The 19,150-nt window shown below is 46.1% G+C and overlaps 2 protein-coding genes across 8 annotated transcripts in view; one reads left to right on the forward strand and one right to left on the reverse strand.

Annotated features, from left to right (window-relative positions):
- Positions 1 to 19,150, reverse strand: part of LOC146010005 (uncharacterized) — a 730,148-nt gene that overhangs the window by 666,532 nt on the left and 44,466 nt on the right. The gene's annotated exons all lie outside the window — the stretch shown is intronic.
- The window catches only part of LOC146010085 (uncharacterized), a 63,791-nt gene that overhangs the window by 9,179 nt on the left and 35,462 nt on the right, over positions 1 to 19,150 (forward strand). For 2 of the 5 annotated variants that reach the window (XM_083150984.1, XM_083150985.1), the window contains exons 4-5: positions 1,320 to 1,417; positions 1,510 to 1,696. In XM_083150984.1, the coding sequence (XP_083007110.1) occupies positions 1,320 to 1,417; positions 1,510 to 1,696 (285 nt within the window). Of the gene's footprint in view, positions 1 to 1,319; positions 1,418 to 1,509; positions 1,697 to 3,015; positions 3,611 to 14,238; positions 15,898 to 19,150 lie in introns of those variants that run through there. The other 3 variants (XM_083150982.1, XM_083150983.1, XM_083150986.1) reach the window with 3 other exon arrangements.

The following is a 19,150-nucleotide window of genomic DNA, read 5'->3' on the forward strand; positions in this document are numbered from 1 at the left end:
CCCGAGAGATGTCCCCGTCCTCTGTATTCCCAGGATAATCACATATATACCATGTCCTCAGTCACTGCGTGTCTCCTACAGATGGGCGCAGTAACAGATACCCCAAAGAGATGTCCCCGTCCTCTGTATTCCCAGGATAATCACATATATACAATGTCCTCAGTCACTGCGTGTCTCCTACAGATGGGCCCAGTAACAGAGATACCCCAGAGAGATGTCCCCGTCCTCTGTATTCCCAGGATAATCACATATATACCATGTCCTCAGTCACTGCGTGTCTCCTACAGATGGGCCCAGTAACAGAGATATCCCCGGGAGATGTCCCCGTCCTCTGTATTCCCAGGATAATCACATATATACCATGTCCTCAGTCACTGCGTGTCTCCTACAGATGGGCCCAGTAACAGAGATACCCCAGAGAGATGTCCCCGTCCTCTGTATTCCCAGGATAATCACATATATACCATGTCCTCAGTCACTGCGTGTCTCCTACAGATGGGCCCAGTAACAGAGATACCCCAGAGAGATGTCCCTGTCCTCTGTATTCCCAGGATAATCACATATATACCATGTCCTCAGTCACTGCGTGTCTCCTACAGATGGGCCCAGTAACAGAGATACCCCAGAGAGATGTCCTCTGTATTCCCAGGATAATCACATATATACCATGTCCTCAGTCACTGCGTGTCTCCTACAGATGGGCCCAGTAACAGAGATACCCCAGAGAGATGTCCCCGTCCTCTATATTCCCAGGATAATCACATATATACCATGTCCTCAGTCACTGCGTGTCTGCTACAGATGGGCCCAGTAACAGAGATACCCCAGAGAGATGTCCCCGTCCTCTGTATTCCCAGGATAATCACATATATACCATGTCCTCAGTCACTGCGTGTCTCCTACCGATGGGCCCAGTAACAGAGATACCCCAGAGAGATGTCCCCGTCCTCTGTATTCCCAGGATAATCACATATATACCATGTCCTCAGTCACTGCGTGTCTCCTACAGATGGGCCCAGTAACAGAGATACCCCAGAGAGATGTCCCCGTCCTCTGTATTCCCAGGATAATCACATATATACCATGTCCTCAGTCACTGTGTGTCTCCTACAGATGGGCCCAGTAACAGAGATACCCCAGAGAGTTGTCCCCGTCCTCTGTATTCCCAGGATAATCACATATATACTATGTACTCAGTCACTGTGTCTCCTACAGATGGGCCCAGTAACAGAGATACCCCAGAGAGATGTCCCCGTCCTCTGTATTCCCAGGATAATCACATATATACAATGTCCTCAGTCACTGTGTGTCTCCTACAGATGGGCCCAGTAACAGAGATACCCCAGAGAGATGTCCCCATCCTCTGTATTCCCAGCACTGTACAGAGGAGTCTCACAGGACACCACAGGAGGATCAGGTAGGTGGGATTTACCATTGTGAGTTTTCACTACAAGATCTATAGATAAGCTGTGTGTGTCTCATACACTAATATTTACTTTTGTTATTTAGGGTGGAAGCCTGACTGATATTAAAGTAGAAGATACAGATGGAGAAGAGATGGATGTGACTGATATTAAGATAGAAGGAGAAGAGTCTTATGTGACAGATAAGGAAGAATGTACAGACACAGAAGACACATATATGAGAGGTGACCAGCAGTGTAAGGAGGAGGAAATCCCTACAGATACCAGCACAGGTGAGTAATAATCACTTATTACAGAGTCACATATTCTCCTTGTTCTGTCACTACAGCGGCCTCTTATCCTGCACCCTCCTCTGTCACTACAGCAGCCTCTTATCCCGCACCCTCCTCTGTTACTACAGCGGCCTCTTATCCCGCACCCTCCTCTGTCACTACAGCGGCCTCTTATCCCGCACCCTCCTCTGTCACTACAGCGGCCTCTTATCCCGCACCCTCCTCTGTGACTACAGCGGCCTCTTATCCTTCACCCTCCTCTGTCACTACAGCGGCCTCTTATCCTACACCCTCCTCTGTCACTACAGCAGCCTCTTATCCTGCAGTCTCCTCTGTCACTACAGCAGCCTCTTATCCCGCACCCTCATCTGTCACTACAGCGGCCTCTTATCCTGCACCCTCCTCTGTCACTACAGCAGCCTCTTATCCCGCACCCTCCTCTGTCACTACAGCGGCCTCTTATCCTGCACCCTCCTCTGCCACTACAGCGGCCTCTTATCCCGCACCCTCCTCTGTCACTACAGCGGCCTCTTATCCCGCACTCTCCTCTGTCACTACAGCGGCCTCTTATCCCGCACCTTCCTCTGTCACTACAGCGGCCTCTTATCCCGCACCCTCCTCTGTCACTACAGCGGCCTCTTATCCCGCACCCTCCTCTGTCACTACAGCGGCCTCTTATCCCGCACCCTCCTCTGTCACTACAGCGGCCTCTTATCCCGCACTCTCCTCTGTCACTACAGCGGCCTCTTATCCCGCACCTTCCTCTGTCACTACAGCGGCCTCTTATCCCGCACCCTCCTCTGTCACTACAGCGGCCTCTTATCCCGCACCCTCCTCTGTCACTACAGCGGCCTCTTATCCCGCACCCTCCTCTGTCACTACAGCGGCCTCTTATCCCGCACCCTCCTCTGTCACTACAGCGGCCTCTTATCCCGCACCCTCCTCTGTCACTACAGCGGCCTCTTATCCCGCACCCTCCTCTGTCACTACAGCGGCCTCTTATCCCGCACCCTCCTCTGTCACTACAGCGGCCTCTTATCCCGCACCCTCCTCTGTCACTACAGCGGCCTCTTATCCCGCACCCTCCTCTGTCACTACAGCGGCCTTTTATCCCGCACCCTCCTCTGTCACTACAGCGGCCTCTTATCCCGCACCCTCCTCTGTCAGTACAGACTAATGAGGGGAATGTATCTGCCCAGTGGGGGAGTCAGGAGCCATCAGCCCCTATTATTGTCTTCTTCTACCACCAGTTGTATTACCCATTATCCTCTCTGTGCACCACTACATGGGGTATTACCCATTATCTTCTTTGGTAACAGCCAGAATCGGGTCAGAGAAGAGCAGCCGCCTATACTGGCACCAGGAAGGGGAAGCACTGGTCATCACCATGGGCACTGGGCAGATGGGAGGCAGACGGATGACATGCTTGCCATGCTCAGACTGGCACCTGTCATCCACAGTACCGCAGGCACCCAGGGAGAACCAGCACCACCAGACCCAGTAACAAGGAGTTGGGCCTCAGCTCGCTGACTTAGTAACCAGAAGTGGTCAGGGCTTTGTGGCTCTATGTACGTAAGACCCAGGATTTGCACTGGATGGATGACCTGCTGGGTCTGCATGATAACAGCAGGAGAGGCTGGTTAGCCTGTGATCAGCATTATCAGGTGGATCACTGTTACCAGGATTACCTTGTAGCAAGTCTGCCTGTTCCTGATCCTGTTGGGGCAGCAAGAGACTGGTGTGTGCAGCTAGGATGGTGTGGCACGGAGCCTCTGCTAAGTTGGGGTGCTGGGCTGTCACCTGCTCCTCAGTGCAGCTCTTACCCAATGTTACCAGTCTGGGTACCCCAGAGATGCCAGCTTGCCCTTAGGACCAGCTTTGGGGCATCCCTTATGCCTTCCCTTTATGCTCTTTGTTTCTGTTCTGTTATATTACTGTTCTCCTTGTTAGGATTGTTGTTCTCATTCCTGAATAGTGATTATCCCCTCTCCCCTGTTCTTTACTCCTAGTTTGTCTTTTTTTTTTTAATGCTTTTTATTGGGTATATAAGTTTACAATAACAATTATGACATACCGATGTTTATCTAACATTATCATAGAGAATTATACAGAGTAATGCTAAATGATACACATGTAACAAACATCAAGCCTTGGTGAATATTCCTTAAAGAACGAGAGGAACCAAAAGGGTATATATTCCTAAACAACAAGGACGTATTAAGCAGTAAGGACAAAAGACATATGACATACATAGGGAAGTCATGAGGGATATCTCAAACAGGAGGTTCAGCACTTTCCACCAGAATTTCCTAATCTTGGGACATAGCCACATACAGTGGGAAAAATCTGCTGTTACATATTTACACTTAGGACAATTGCCGGTTTCCTCCGGTACCATGTACTTGCGCCTGTGTGGTGTGATATGCGTCGTATGGACCGTGCGTAGGTAGACTTCCTGCAAATACACTGATTTTAGAGCTTTCAAGGAGACAATATGTAGCCCAAGAATGTCTTCTAGATTTAGTATTTGGGGTACATCTTGTGTCCATTTATTTATAAGTAGATTCCATTGTGTGTTATCTAAGCATATTTGTTTCATGAGGAATTGATACAAATATTTAACTTTATATTGTTTATTCTCCAGATAATTAAAAAGTAAGTCTAAAGTGGTAACCTGGGAGATAAGTGTGGGTTGTGTTGCAGGAGTGTGTGGTGCTTTTATCGAGAGCAGGAAGTGTCTCACTTGGAGATATAAAAAGAAATGTGACTGTGGTAGATCATATTTTTGAGAAAGGTATAGAAATGTATGTATGTTGCCTCCGGGATCAAATACTTTGCTGGATAGGTCAAGTCCTCTGTTCCTCCACAAGTTATACAACGGGTTGGAAATAGAAGGAACGAAGGATGGGTTTCCCCATAGATAAATATATTGTGAGATATAGGGGTTCCTATTGCAACTCTTATTCATCGACATCCACGCGGCATAAGTGTCCCTAAACAATATATTGAGTTTTGTTTGAATTAAGGCTCCTGGAGCATAAGGATAAAATACAGCTTTGTCTAGTATGGGATCTGTATAGGAGGCTTTATTTAGGATCCAGTCAGATATATATCTATAGAAGATTGCGTGGTTATAACTTTTTAAGTCTGGCAGTCCGAATCCTCCTTCAGAACGTGGCGTTTGCAGTTTTGTTTTAGCAATCCTAGGACGCCTACCCTGCCATATAAATTTCAAGAACATGGATTCTAGGTGTAAGATGTCCGCGCCGGTAAGCGCTAAAGGGAGCATTTGCATCTTGTAGAATACCTTCGGAAAGATAATTGAGTTTATGATCGCAAGACGACCCAAGAGAGACACGGGGAGATCTTCCCAAGCAGTTAGTTTAATCGCTATAGTGGATATGGTTTGAGAAAAATTCAGTGAATATAGCTTAGTCAGGTCTGCACAAATCTGTATCCCCAGATATTTGAAATTTGATTTAGTGAAGGCAAAAGGAATCCTAAGGTTATGTAGGGTAGAGGGGTTTGCTTCTGCTAATAACATTATTTCAGATTTAGATATGTTGACTTTATATCCCGCAGTCATTCCAAACGATTGAATAAGGTTTAAAACTGCTGGGATGGATTGAGAAGGTTTTGAAAGGAATATCAATGTGTCGTCTGCAAAAAGTTCTATTTTGAGTTCTTCTGAATTAATCTTTATGCCGTGTATTAAAGGGGAGGTTCTAATTGCTATTGCCATCGGCTCAATTACAATCGCAAAGAGCAATGGTGATAGGGGACAACCCTGACAGGTTCCCCTACCAAGATGGAAATATTTTGACAACAGTCCATTGCAGGCTATAGCTGATCTGGGTTCAGTATATATTTTGCAGATCATTGCTACGAATTTGGAAGGGAATCCGAATTGTGTTAGGGTTTTAAACAGATGGGGCCATAGTACTAAATCAAACGCCTTCTCCACATCGATCGTAAGGACCATATTGGGCGTGTCTTTAGTGTTGAGAGAGGCGTTGGAGTGTTGTGTTGTATAGCCGCTAAAACTCTACGCACATTTGTAACAGAATGGCGCCCTGATATAAAAACAGTTTGATCTCTGTGGATTATCGTCGGTAAAATAGGTTTCAATCTCACTGCTAAAATTTTTGTGAATAGCTTGTAATCTGTGTTTAGCAGAGAGATTGGACGATAAGAGCCAGCGAGACTGAGGTCTCTTCCTGCCTTAGGGATAACTCGTATTGTTGCATCCGAGAAGTAGCGAGGCAAGTTTTCCTGTTCTATTATATGATTGAAACAGGCGGTCAAGGGTCGAACAATATGTGGTTCCATGACCTTATAAAACTCATTGGAATACCCACCAGGGCCCGGAGCCTTGACAAGTTTCAACTTTCCAATCGCCCATGATACTTCGTCAGTACTAATCGGAGCAATCAGAGATGACCGCGAATGGTCTGTAATTTGTGGAAGGGGGAGTAAATCCCAGAAGGAGGGGTTAATTTGAGGGGAATGTTGTGTGTTAGGGGGTTGTGGTTGTTCTATGTTTTCAGGAGGATTTATGGGGGGTGTGTAGAGTTGCATGTAGTATTCTCTCAACTCTTCTGCTATTTGCTCATCTGATTCCGTTTTAGTACCATCTTTCTTTGTTAATGGGTGTACTACTGTTTTCTTTCTAGATCCTCTTAATAGGTTAGTAAGCATAGATTCTACTTTATTTCCGAATTTGTAAAACTTTGAGTGTACGTTAAAAAGGTGTTTGTCTCGTTGAAGTTTAAGGTATTCTTCGAAAAGCAATTTAGCTGTCTGGTATTTTTTTTTTTTCAAAATTGAATTTTTATTAACTTTTCAAATGTATATAGGGAGGGTACAGAAATAAAAGAGGGGGGGGTCAGGGAAGAGGACACAATCACAAGGTTACAGTACTGTGTTGCTAGGCGAAAAGGAGATACATAAAAAATAAAATGTTACATAGCGACGTGTAGTAGTAAGCTTATACTAACATTCACATACATACATATGCCTGGTATTTGAAAAAGAGGTAATTATGATGGAGTTAGCTAACATCTTGAAGGCTCACATGATGTGCACATGCTCGTTTCAGGGGAGCTACCTCAGGACTGCTGACTAATTGGTTAATTGGACTATCTCAGTGGATGGAGGGATCTATATGCACTCCAGGGGTACCATCTAAGGGCATGGTTGGGCGGGCCGCCAGAGAAGAGTAGGCCCGCAGTTTCATATTCATAATGAGAATGTACTGCATGTTCAACCTCTGGCAAGGTAGGGACTTGGGTGGAACGCCAGTGGTGAGCAATCAATAGCCTGGTCGATACCAGTATTTGGCCCATTACGTACTTATCACCTGGGGATAGAGCACCATAGTAAATATGCAGTAAGGCAAGCTTAGGTTGAGGGATAACACGGTAGCCTAGGACCTCAGATATAAGGGTGAACACTGCTGACCAAAGGGGGTCAAGGGCAGGACAGGACCAGAATGTATGATACAGTGTACCCACACCGCCGCAGTTCCGCCAGCATAAATTTGAGTGGGTTGGCCAAATAGAGTGAAGCCTGGCAGGGGTAAGATACATACGATGTAACAACTTATAGAAGTGCTCCACATGCGATATGCATCTGGATACCTGAAAGCATGTATGAAATACCCCCTGCCATTCTTCGTCTGTTATCGAGCAGGAGAGGTCATTGGCCCACCTCACCAAGGCATTCAATTTTTGGGGAGAGTGAAGGTCTACAATGGTGTTATACCATTTGCTGACATCGCCTTTACTGTCCGCCCTATCTAGTAAGTCACGAAGGAACCTTGGGGTTGCAACAATTTTATGGGGGGGTTGTGTTACGCTAAATAGCCAGTGGCGGATTTGTAAGAATTTATAGAAGTCCCTGTGTGGTAAGGAGAAGCGGGATTGGAGTTGGTTAAATGGCAAAAGGCAGCCATCTTCGGTAGCTTCATTAAGGGATGTTAAACCGCCCGCTACCCAGACGTCTAGATTCAAGTCCGGGATCAGGGACGCTAGACCCTTCATTGACAGGTTGAGTGATGGGAGGGGGGTTTTGCCTATTTTTGCAGCTAGTTCCAGCCATGCCCTGCGTGCCGAGTGGACCACCACCGATTGAGTTATATACTGATGACCTTCTGGTTCTGGAAGCCAGAGGACGTCAGCTAAGGGGAGAGGGTACACTAGACCCGTTTCCAATCGGACCCATGGTTTGGGGTCGTTTTCTACAAACCAAGCACTAAGGGCTGAGAGGATGCATGCCAGTTGGTATAGGCGCAAGTCTGGAAATGCCAGGCCTCCCTTGGATTTTGGGAGCGACATTGTAGAGCGAGCCAACCTTGGCTTTTTCCCCCTCCAAACATATTTTATAAGGACCGTATTAAATTTAGAAATCAAGGCTTTGGGGAGGAGAATAGGGATCGTGCGGAATAAGTATAGTATTTTTGGAAGGACCATCATTTTCAATGAGGCAATGCGACCTGCCCATGATATGTGATGCATCGTCCAGTCAGAAAGCATTAGGGAGATTTTACGTAAAAGGGGGAGGTAATTAGTGGATATCAGGTCTGAGGTTTTCGGAGTGAGCTGAATTCCGAGGTACTTAAGGCTTCTATCTTGCCAAGAGTAGTCATACAAGGATTTCAAGGTTCGTAGGAGATTTGCGGGAAATTGTATCGGCAAAGCCTCAGTTTTAGAGGTATTTAATTTATAGTATGAGACCACCGAGTATTCTGCTAAAGTCGTGTGTAGATGTTTTAGTGAGACGTCCGGGTTTACTAGTGTAAGTAAGACATCGTCAGCGAAGAGACTAATTTTATGCTCCACATTGAAAATGGTGGGGCCTTGGATCATTATATTAGATCGGATAGCTTCCGCGAGAGGCTCTATCGCCAAAGCGAAAACCAGGGGGGATAACGGGCACCCTTGGCGGGTACCGTTCGTAATCTGAAATGGGGTGGAAAGTATGCCGTTCACAAATACTCTAGCGGTGGGGTTGGAATATAAGGCTGAAATTGAGGAAAGGGCCCGCCCTTCTATACCGAATTTCCCCAGGACTGCAGTAAGATAGCCCCAGTGCAGCCTATCAAAGGCCTTCTCTGCGTCCAGGGAGAGCAGCAAAAGTGGTCCCGAGGACCCAGAAAAGGCATGTAACACATTGACCAGTCTCCTGGTGTTGTCTGGGGACTGACGGCCCTGGACAAATCCAACCTGGTCCCGTGAGACCAGTGAGGGGAGTAGGGGGTTAAGCCTATTAGCTATCATTTTGGCATAGATCTTGACATCTGTGTTCAAGAGGGCTATCGGCCTGTAGTTAGAAACCAGAGCTGGGTTCTTCCCCTGTTTAGGGAATGCAGCAATTCTAGCTTCCAACATTTCTGCGGGGAATGAGCCAGCCACAGAGGCCTCGTTAAAGACCGAGAGTAGGATAGGGGACAAGACCTCTTGGAAGCAAATGTAAAATTTGTTAATAAAACCATCTGGGCCCGGGGACTTGTTTAGTGGTAGGGATTTAATGGCCTGCTGAATTTCTTTCTCTGACCAAGGGAGAGCCAGCTTGTGGATGTCCGACCGTTCTAGGCGTGGAAGAGATAGCTTCCCTAGAAAGGAGTCTATGTCCGCAGTTGTAGGTTGAGGGGTAGTGGCGTCATCTTTTAGGTTGTATAGAGAGGAGTAATAATTGGCAAAGGCTGAGGCTATCTCCGCTGGGTCGGATACCTTTACCCCTTTAGAGTTGGCCACCAATTTCACGCGATCCCTCGCTGTCTTTGCCCTCAATTTTCTTGCTAAAAGTCTACCCGCCCTGTCACCCTGGATATAGTACTTCTGTTTTAAACGGAATAAGTTTCTATGAACTTCCGTCAGGGCGAGGATATTCCATTCCTCTCTGACTTTGAGGAGTTCACGATATATTGTTTTATTTGTGGGGGAAGATTTAAGCTTTTTTTCCAGATCTGAAAGCCTACTTTCTACTTCCTTTTGGCGGGCTTCTCTTTGTTTGCGCAACTGAGCAGCCGCTTTTATTGCGGCCCCCCGAGTCACTGCCTTTAAGGCGCACCAATGTGTAAATACAGAGGTGTCTGTTGGGTTATTAGTATCTAGATATGTATTGAGCGTTTGTGTAATTATATCTCTGGCTGCGGGGTTAGATAGAAGATGCTCCCCTAGGCGCCAGGGGGTCGGGGGGGTTCTAAAGGAGCAGGGGTCCCAGACCAGAATCAGGGCGGAATGGTCAGACCAGGCGATTGGCAGGATAGACGCCTTTCCTATTTGTTGTATGGTCCACTTATCCGAGAAAGCTAAATCGATTCTGGAGAGTGATCCATGTACTGGGGAGTAGAATGTAAAATCTCTATCTTTAGGATGCCTGGCTCTCCAGACATCGTATATTTCATATTCATGTATAACACGTCGAAAGGCTGTGGAGTAGTCACATTTAGGGAGGGCTTTTGTAGGGCGACGCTTGGATAGTTTATCTACACTTGAATCCACTACCATATTAAAGTCCCCCAAGATAAGTAGTTGGCCCACTAAACAGGATTGCAGGACATTAAAGAATTTCCGAATGAAGGGGATCTGTTTAGAGTTGGGGGCATAAAGCGTGGCTAGAGTGACCGGTTTATCGTCAAGTTTCCCCACCAGAATTAAATATCTGCCTTCATCGTCTGTAAGCTGTTTAGTCACCGTAAAGTTGCAGGAACTGGAGAGTAAAATAGCGACCCCAGCTTTTTTAGCCGGACCATTGGACATATAGCATGTTGGGAATTTGTAGTTAAATAATCTGGGAGGGGAAGAAGCTTTAAAATGGGTTTCTTGTAGGGCAACAATATGGGCCTTTAACTTAGCAAAATGGGAGAGGGCCAACTTACGTTTGTTTGGCGAGTTTAAGCCTTTGACATTCAGCGAAATTACATTAACCATTAGGAGTCACGGGTATGGTGCTTTTCAATAGAGCCCAGCTGTTTAACAGTGAAGCAGACACATAAGTATAGGATCTTGGAGAGGAGGTAATTGTGGTGTTAATTTCAGTATATCTCCTTGTGATAGCCTCTATGGAGGAGTGGGGTGCTGGAATGGGCAGTAAAAATGACAGGGCAATAAGGAGGGATAACGAAAACAAAAGAAAGGGAGGGAAAAAAGTTGCGCACCTTATAGGAGCGGCTTTGGGCCACCAAGAGCGGTGACACATTGGGGGGGGAAGCAGCAGCGGGGTTCACCACCCGCACTCCGCATGATGTTATAGGTATTTAGGTAATACACCTCTAATTTGTAAACATTCCCAGTTCCACCCAATTAATTCAAAGCTAAGAAAGAAGCTATGAGCAAGGTGGGTAAAACAGTAAGGTATAAAACTGGGCTCTAACTTGTAGGCACTAGAGTAACTTAACCAAAGGGCTTGTGCTAAAAACCAGGACTAGACCAGAAACTGGTATAAACTTGAAAACATTCTAAAGTTTAGTGATAACATTTACGTCCAACACTTCTGCTACTTAGACTCCTATGCAAGGACACCCAGAGTGCCAAGCCTGAGATCATAGTCCGCAATTTAGGTGTCTACTATGCAATGGTCTAACATTGGAGAAAAGAAACTTAGGCGGTTCAGGAATGTTACCACTCATGCCGTGTTGTCCACTATTGACCAGTCCTGGATCAGTTTGGGTGTAGTCGAGGGGCCATCAGAAGTCATGTTCAGGTTCCATGAGGACAGCAACTGGGAGCCCTCGGCAGGGGTGGAGATGATCGTGGTGTGGCCATCCCGTCTGATAATCAGACGAGTGGGGTAGCCCCAGCGGTATGGTATATTTGCCTGCCATAGGGTTCTGGTGACCACATTGAAGGAGCGTCTTAGTGTCAAAGTTGCGGCAGACAGATCCCCAAATATCTGAAGTTCGCCTAGTTTAGACTCCTTGTTGTCCTCTGTTCTTGCCGCTTGAAGGATTCTTTCTTTAATGTGGTAATAGTGAAGACGCATTAGGGTGTCTCTGGGTGCATCTTTTGGAGCCGCTCTCCCTTTGGGGAGACGGTGAATCCGATCCAAGAGGAAGTCAGTGAGTTGGACTGTAGGGAGTAGTTTCATGAAGACATCCGTAACAAATTGCGTCAGGTCGGAATTTGACACTGATTCTGGGATTCCTCTAATTTTCAAATTGTTCCTTCTGGACCTATCCTCCAGATCTCCGACCTTACTGCGGAGAGCTGTAACTTCCAGTTGGAGGTCGTCATGGAGTTGGATGAGCTCGTTGTGAGATTTGACCACCTCGTCTAGTTTGTTCTCTAGGTGATCAGTGCGCTGGCCTAGAGCGTCCACAGAATGTTGGCAGCTTTGTAAGGCCAATTTAAATTCTTGTGAGACCTCCGATTTGAATGAAGCGAGGAGCTGTTTCATAGTACCGACCGTCAGCGGAGCGCCATCTCAGGTGTCGCTGTTGATGTCGCGGCAGAGGGACTTGGGTTGTTAGCAGAAGAAGGGGAGTTCCGTGTTGAAGGAGGCTTAGTTTTATTCGTGGTGGCTTGGGTTGGAGAGGGTTGCTTAAAGAAGCTCACAACGGGTACTTTGGAAGTGCTTTTAATGCGTTTGGATGGCATCACACCCACCGGTGGGGAGGTAGGGTCCAGCGTCACAATGATAGTAAAGTGGAGGAAACTGGTACCGCGTTGGCTCAGCGTCAGTCTAAAATGTCACATTAGGTGTGCAGGTGAAGGCGGAGTGCGGGGGGTGTTGGTGTGAAAAATCACATCTCGGGCATTTTAAACCACGTCACAGTCAGAAACAGAGTAGGCACTGGGGTATAGTTGGATATGGATGCAGGGGAGTGCAATTACTCTTTACTGCTGTATAGGCGAGCGCAGGCCCTATGGAGCTCTGGGGGTGGTGTGCTGAGCCCCAGTCCGTGGGGTCAGTTACTGTGTAGGCCTCCCCCTGGTTAAGGGGAGAGAGTGCGCCCCCTAAACCCCCTTGGTACCTGGATTGTAGAGCTCCCTGCTGGAGTGGAGGGATGCCCTGGGTATGGCTAGCTGCAGCAGGGTCCCTTGACTCTGGCCAGCCAGGCAGTGTGTCCTGTGTCCGGGGCCGGTGGTGTGTGGTGCCCTTGCTGAATCAGGCGATCCGCCGTCCAGCGGTCGGTATCGCCAGCTCTGGTAGGCCTGGCAGCACGCCAGGAGATGATGTGCTGCCGCGGGTCCCGTTCGTGGCCGAAAATTGAGGCCGCGGCTTCACAGCCGGAGTAGGCCGCGGCTGGAATGTGCGGCGCTGACAGCCCGGGAGTCACCAGAGGCACCGGAGTGGTGGCGGAGGCTTCCCCTCAGGTAGGGGGGTGACTTGGGTGCCGCAGAAGGGGTGCGGGGGTCCCCGCAATGAGTCCGCGGCCGGAAATTGAGGCCGCGGCTTCACAGCCGGAGTAGGCCGCGGCTGGGATGTGCGGTGCAGACAGCCCGGGAGTCACCAGAGGCACCGGAGTGGTAGCGGAGGCTTCCCCTCAGGTAGGGGGGTGACTTGGGTGCCGCAGAAGGGGTGTGGGGGTCCCCGCAATGAGTCCGTGGGCTGCTGGGCTCGGGAGCTCCGGGAGATGCGACCGTTGTCCTCGGCTGCTAGCCACGCCCCCCAGCTGTCTGGTATTTTACTCGGTTCTCTTGAGACAAATTAGTTTTAAAAGCCTGATATGTGTCTGTTAATTTTTGTTGTAGATCTAAATATTTTTTTTTTTTGCTTTTTTTTTAAGTCTGGAGACGTATGCAATCATTTCTCCTCGGATTACCGCCTTAGCCGCCTGGCAAAATGTCATAGGGTTTTAAACCCGTCACTAGAATTATTTTTACAATGCTCCTGCCACGTGGATGTTAATTTATCTCGCAAATCTTGAGTCTGGGTCAGGTGAGAAGGGAAACTCCAGCCGTGTGGAGAGGTCGATGAGTTGGGTAATTGTAGGACTATAGATATCAGGCCATGGTCAGATAACAGTGGAGGTTGGATATTTATAGATTTGATGGTTGGATATTTATAGATTTGATGGAGGGGAAAAAGGTTTCAGCTGTTAATATATAGTCAGTTCTTGACCACGTTTTGTGGGTCAAGGATAGGCATGTGTATTCAGTTCCAATTGGGTGGAGTGAACGCCAAACATCAACAAGATTTAGTGTTTTAATAACATAAGGAACACCTATTTTTGGAAGGGGAGAGGGGTGTTTCGATGGAGGTGACCTATCCAGCAAATACGATGATATGAGATAAAAATCCCCGCATAGTATGAGTGTAGTTGGGTCTCCTATTCTGTCTTTAGGGGCTTTGTTAGGCAGAATAGTGACACCCAGTCTTACAGGTCTCTTACACTGCCGGCTCCCAATACCTCAGCGTCTCCCAATGCACTAATATAATAAGGGTTACCTTACCTACATAAATCCCATTATTTGCTGCATGATATTTAGTACTGTAGGAAAGTATTTATAACGGAATAACTTGTACTCACTAATAGTATGAAATGGGTGAGGGGAAAGGGGAAGAGCGATATCTCTATATCTGTATGTTATTTCCAGCAGATGGACACAGAAGCAGGAATACCTCGGAGGGACGTCTTATTCTGTCTCCAGATTATAAAACAGAAGATAACATCACACAGGATTCTCCAGAAGACACCTCCATTACCCTAAATATACAGCCAGTGCCTCACAGTGCAGATACATCACCTGATACCTCTAATCCTGAGAACTGTTCTCCTGGTAACTCAGATACTGCTACACATAGAACAGCTCATACAGGTGCTGACATGTTTACCTATTCTGAATGTGATACATGTTTTATAAATCAGTCAGTTTTTATTACACATCAGAGAAGTCACACAGGTAAGAAGCCGTTTCCATGTTCTGAGTGTGGAAAATGTTTTACCCAGAAATCAACTTTTATTGCACATCAGAGAAATCACAAAAGTGAGAATCCTTTTCCATGTACAGAATGTGGGAAATGTTTTACCACAAAATCAAATCTTGTTAAACATGTGAGAAATCACACAGGTGAGAATCAATATCCTTGTACAGAATGTGGGAAATGTTTTAATGTGAAATCACATCTTGTCCGACATGTGAGAACTCACACAGGTGAGAAGCCATTTTCATGTTCTGAGTGTGGGAAGTGTTTTGCCCAGAAATCACAGCTTGTCCCACATGAGAGAACTCACACAGGTGAGAAGCCATTTTCATGTTCTGAGTGTGGGAAATCTTTTCCCATGAAATCAAATCTTGTCCTACATGAGAGAATTCACACAGGTGAGAAGCTAGTTCCATGTTCTGAGTGTGGGAAATGTTTTACCAAGAAACAACAGCTTGTCCGACATGAGAGAACTCACACAGGTGAGAAACCATTTCCATGTTCTGAGTGTGGGAAATCTTTTACCATAAAATCACATCTTGTCCAACATGAGAGAATTCACACAGGTGAGAAGCCATTTCCATGTTCTGAGTGTGGGAAATCTTTTACCATAAAATCACATCTTGTCCGACATGAGAGAACTCACACAGGTGAGAAGCCATTTCCATGTTCTGAGTGTGGGAAATCTTTTACTGTGAAATCACATCTTGTCCGACATGAGAGAATTCACACAGGTGAGAAACCATTTCCATGTTCTGAGTGTGGGAAATCTTTTACCGTGAAATCACAGCTTGTCCAACATGAGAGAACTCACACAGGTGAGAAACCATTTCCATGTTCTGAGTGTGGGAAATGTTTTACCTTGAAGTCAGTTCTCGTTAAACATGTGAGAACCCACACCGGTGAGAAGCCATTTCCATGTTCTTAGGGCCTAATTCAGACCTGATCACTGGGCCGTGAGTTTTTAGAGCTCAGCGACCAGGTACACAACCTGCCATACAAGTTCATTCCCACCTATATGCACGGCTGCAAATGCTATTGCAGCTGTGCAAAGGAAGAAATGAATTCAAGGAAATGTGCTGATTACCTGCGCACCGAGTGTGTTGTTACGTTTCTATATAAGCTCCGGGTAGTGCTGCTGGGGCTCAGGCTGATCTCCCTGATTTGTTATGTAGAAATGGTTTGTTGTGTGAAACAGTGCTCAGTACCCCATCTCTAACATACTGTAGTGGGGCGGAGTGATGGTAATCAGGCAGTGTGATGTTGTTACAGTATAAATACAATCTGTCACTTGTTTCTATAACTTCCAGAATAAACAGGGTATTGCTACATTCCGTGACTATTGCCCGCATGTGAATGGTCCTGATTACTGTGATTAGGAGGGGATGGGAAATGTTTAGCACTACATATGGATTGCTGGTTAAAAGAATATTTACTGGTTTAAAAAATGGTCTGTATCTGAAAAGTTGACACATACACTGAGTGGCCAAATTATTATGACCACTTGACACATACACAGATCGGCCATACCTTCATGTTGGTTCTGCTAGAGCAGGCATTCCCAACCACGGTCCTCAAGGCACACCAACAGTGCAGGTTTTGTAGATATTCAGGCTTGAGCACAGGTGACTTAATTAGTACCTGAGTGATTCTGATTAAACCATCTGTGCTGAAGCCTGGATATCACTAAAACCTGCACTGTTGGTGTGCCTTGAGGACCGTGGTTGGGAATGCCTGTGCTAGAGGGTGAGATAGATATAAAAAGGTAATGCAGGACAAGTGAAGCATCAATCGCACTGTGTTGCTTGCGAAGAAATGGCCAAAAAACATTATTTAACTGAGTTTGAACGCGGGATGATTGTAGGCGCTCGAACCGTCGGAACCAGTATCAGCAAAACGGCTGCACCTGTGAAGGGTTCGAGAGCAGCAGTTATTAATGTTTACAGAAAACCGGGTCTCACCGTCAGGAGCAACTGTGAAGGTCTCTGAATGATCTGTTCTCCGCACATTACACCGTATAGGCTATGGAAGCCAATGACCTGTTAGAAAGCCTCTACTGTCTGCCTTGAACAAGAGCAGACGTCTCCAGTTTTTAAAGGAGCACAAGGATTGGACAGTAGATGACTGGAAAAGGGTCATGTGGTCCGATGAATTGCGTTTTCAATTACACCATGCAGATGGCAGAGTGCGAATACGGAGAAAACAGCACGAAAGCCAGGACCCCAACTGCATTGCCACAACACTTCCAGCTGGTGGAGGCAATATTAGGGTTTGCGGATTTTTTTGGGCATTGTATGGGTCCTTTGATTCCTGTGGAACAACATCTGAATGGCCAAGGGTATTTGAGTGTTATCGCAGATCAAGTACATCCTGTTATGTTAATGGTGTACTTAGGATGCCTCGATAAAGCCTTTTAGGTGAAACGGCCATAGGCTACTAGGGCCACTGTCCACATGTTAAATTGTGTTTGTATTTTGTGATAAGAAATAACCACTGTATTGAGATATAGAATTCTATATCTATAGAATTTAGCTTTTGCACTGGAACCCCTGGCCATCAAATTCACCGTCTTTCACTGGCATTAAAGTGGGAGATGTAGAAGTCAAACTGAATTTGTTTGCTAGCGACATGCTCCTGCTTCTCTCCTCAAAACCCCATCTTTCGGTCCCGGCAGTCATGACTATAATAGATCATTTTGGTACATTCTCAGGTTTTCAGCTCAACTACAGTAAATCGCACATATTACCCCAGGCATGGCCCCCATCTTATGCAGAGACTTTCTCGACCCTACAACAATTTACGATATGTACTTCTCCGCTTAAATACTTAGGAATTATGATCCCTCACCACTTAGACTCTTTCTATGTGGCCAACTTTAAACCTGTTTTGCAAACAATAGCAAAACTACTAGATAGAAGGATAATGCCCCTTTCCCACTGCAGCCTTAAAACCGTATATTGCCGATTTTTGAGGGCAAAATACCGTTTAAGGCTGCAGTGGGAAAGCGCCAGAGTTGAAATACCGTTTAAAGTTAAATGGTATTTCAACCCGTTTTCAAAGCAGTGTTTTAAACGGTAATCTACCAGTTAACAGGCAATGGGAATGCATCTTAAACGGTATTCTTAATGTAAACAGGCTACAATTCAAGCGATTGGTTGTTGCAATTGTGGGTGTGCACCTTTTTAACCCTGAAAAGCCCATTAAAGTCACAGGCACTCATTTGTGCTGTCAAAACGTTTTGAAGAGCTAAAACGTTTTACCTGCAATGGGAATGGTACTTAAATAGCATTTAAAACGGTAATCTGCTGCAGTGGGAATGCACATACCGTTTTAAATACCGTTTAAGATTACCTGTAACTTAATACGGGTCTGCAGTGGGAAAGCAGCATGACACTCCTTCTCTCGCTCTATGGCAGAGTCACCCTCATTAAAAGCGTCATTTTCCCCAAATTGTCATATCTATTACAGATGATACCCCTCTCGCTCTCTAAAACAGATCTCTCTCGTTACAATACAATGATATCAAAATTGAATTGGTCAGCAAAGAAACCGAGGATGTCAATGTCTACAATGTACCTTCCCAAGTCCGAGGGAGGATTTAGTCTCCCCCAGGCTCAAATGTTCTCCCAAGCAGCTCTATTTCCTTATGTTACTCCTACGTCGTTCGACCTATACAAATGAAAACCTAGAGCAAGCACTCTTCCATCCATAGTCCCCAGCAGGACTTTTACATGTTCCACGGAGTAAAATCCTCAGCGTTATTAAAGATAATCTTATTTTCTGAGAAGTTTATAAAATTTAGATACTATACACAAACGATTTGGCAGAAACCCGGCTCACCTTACCCCACTTTCTGGGGCAATCCATGTTTCCGCCCAGGCCTGGATAACCCCTTATGTAATGTCTTTGACCCAGGTGGCTCTATTGTGCCCTTTGTGGACCTGGCAACTATGTTTCATCTTCATAGATCCCAATTCTATATGTACCTGCAGGCGCGGCACTATGCCCAATCTCAATCCAAACCATACACTACTCAAATTACCCTGAACCCGATCCTATCATTGCTAGCACCTCATAATATTTTGAGATATAGGATCAGGAACCTCTATAAACGACTGGTAGTTGTACCAAGAGATAAATCACTCCGCGGCCTGGAGCTCAAATGGAAAAATCAATATTCCGTCAATCCCCCTCAATCCTAACCTTACTTCCCAAACACTCTGAAATACCTACAATCTGCCTCACTTCAGGAAACTCACCTCAAGTTCCTCAACAGGGCCTATGTATCCCAGCAGCAGAGGAGTAATTTCATCCCTGGAGACCTGGGTCGGTGCCCTAAATGTAAAATGATGGGCGCCACTTTCTTCCTCAATTTCTGGGAGTGTGGGTGGTTTCAGTGTTTTTGGAGGAGATTGTTGGGTTTCCTGAATGTGCTATTCTCCCTACAACTGACTTACGACCCACTCCCCATACTCTTCCTTTACTTTTGTAACTGGACCCTAGGACCTAATAAAAAAAGATTCATACGATTGATTACATTGATACTAGTTTTGGCTAAAATATTACATAGTTACATAGTAGATA

The sequence above is a fragment of the Crinia signifera genome, chromosome 6 (assembly GCF_055691185.1).
Source record: "Crinia signifera chromosome 6, ASM5569118v1, whole genome shotgun sequence".
Lineage (NCBI taxonomy): Eukaryota > Metazoa > Chordata > Amphibia > Anura > Myobatrachidae > Crinia > Crinia signifera.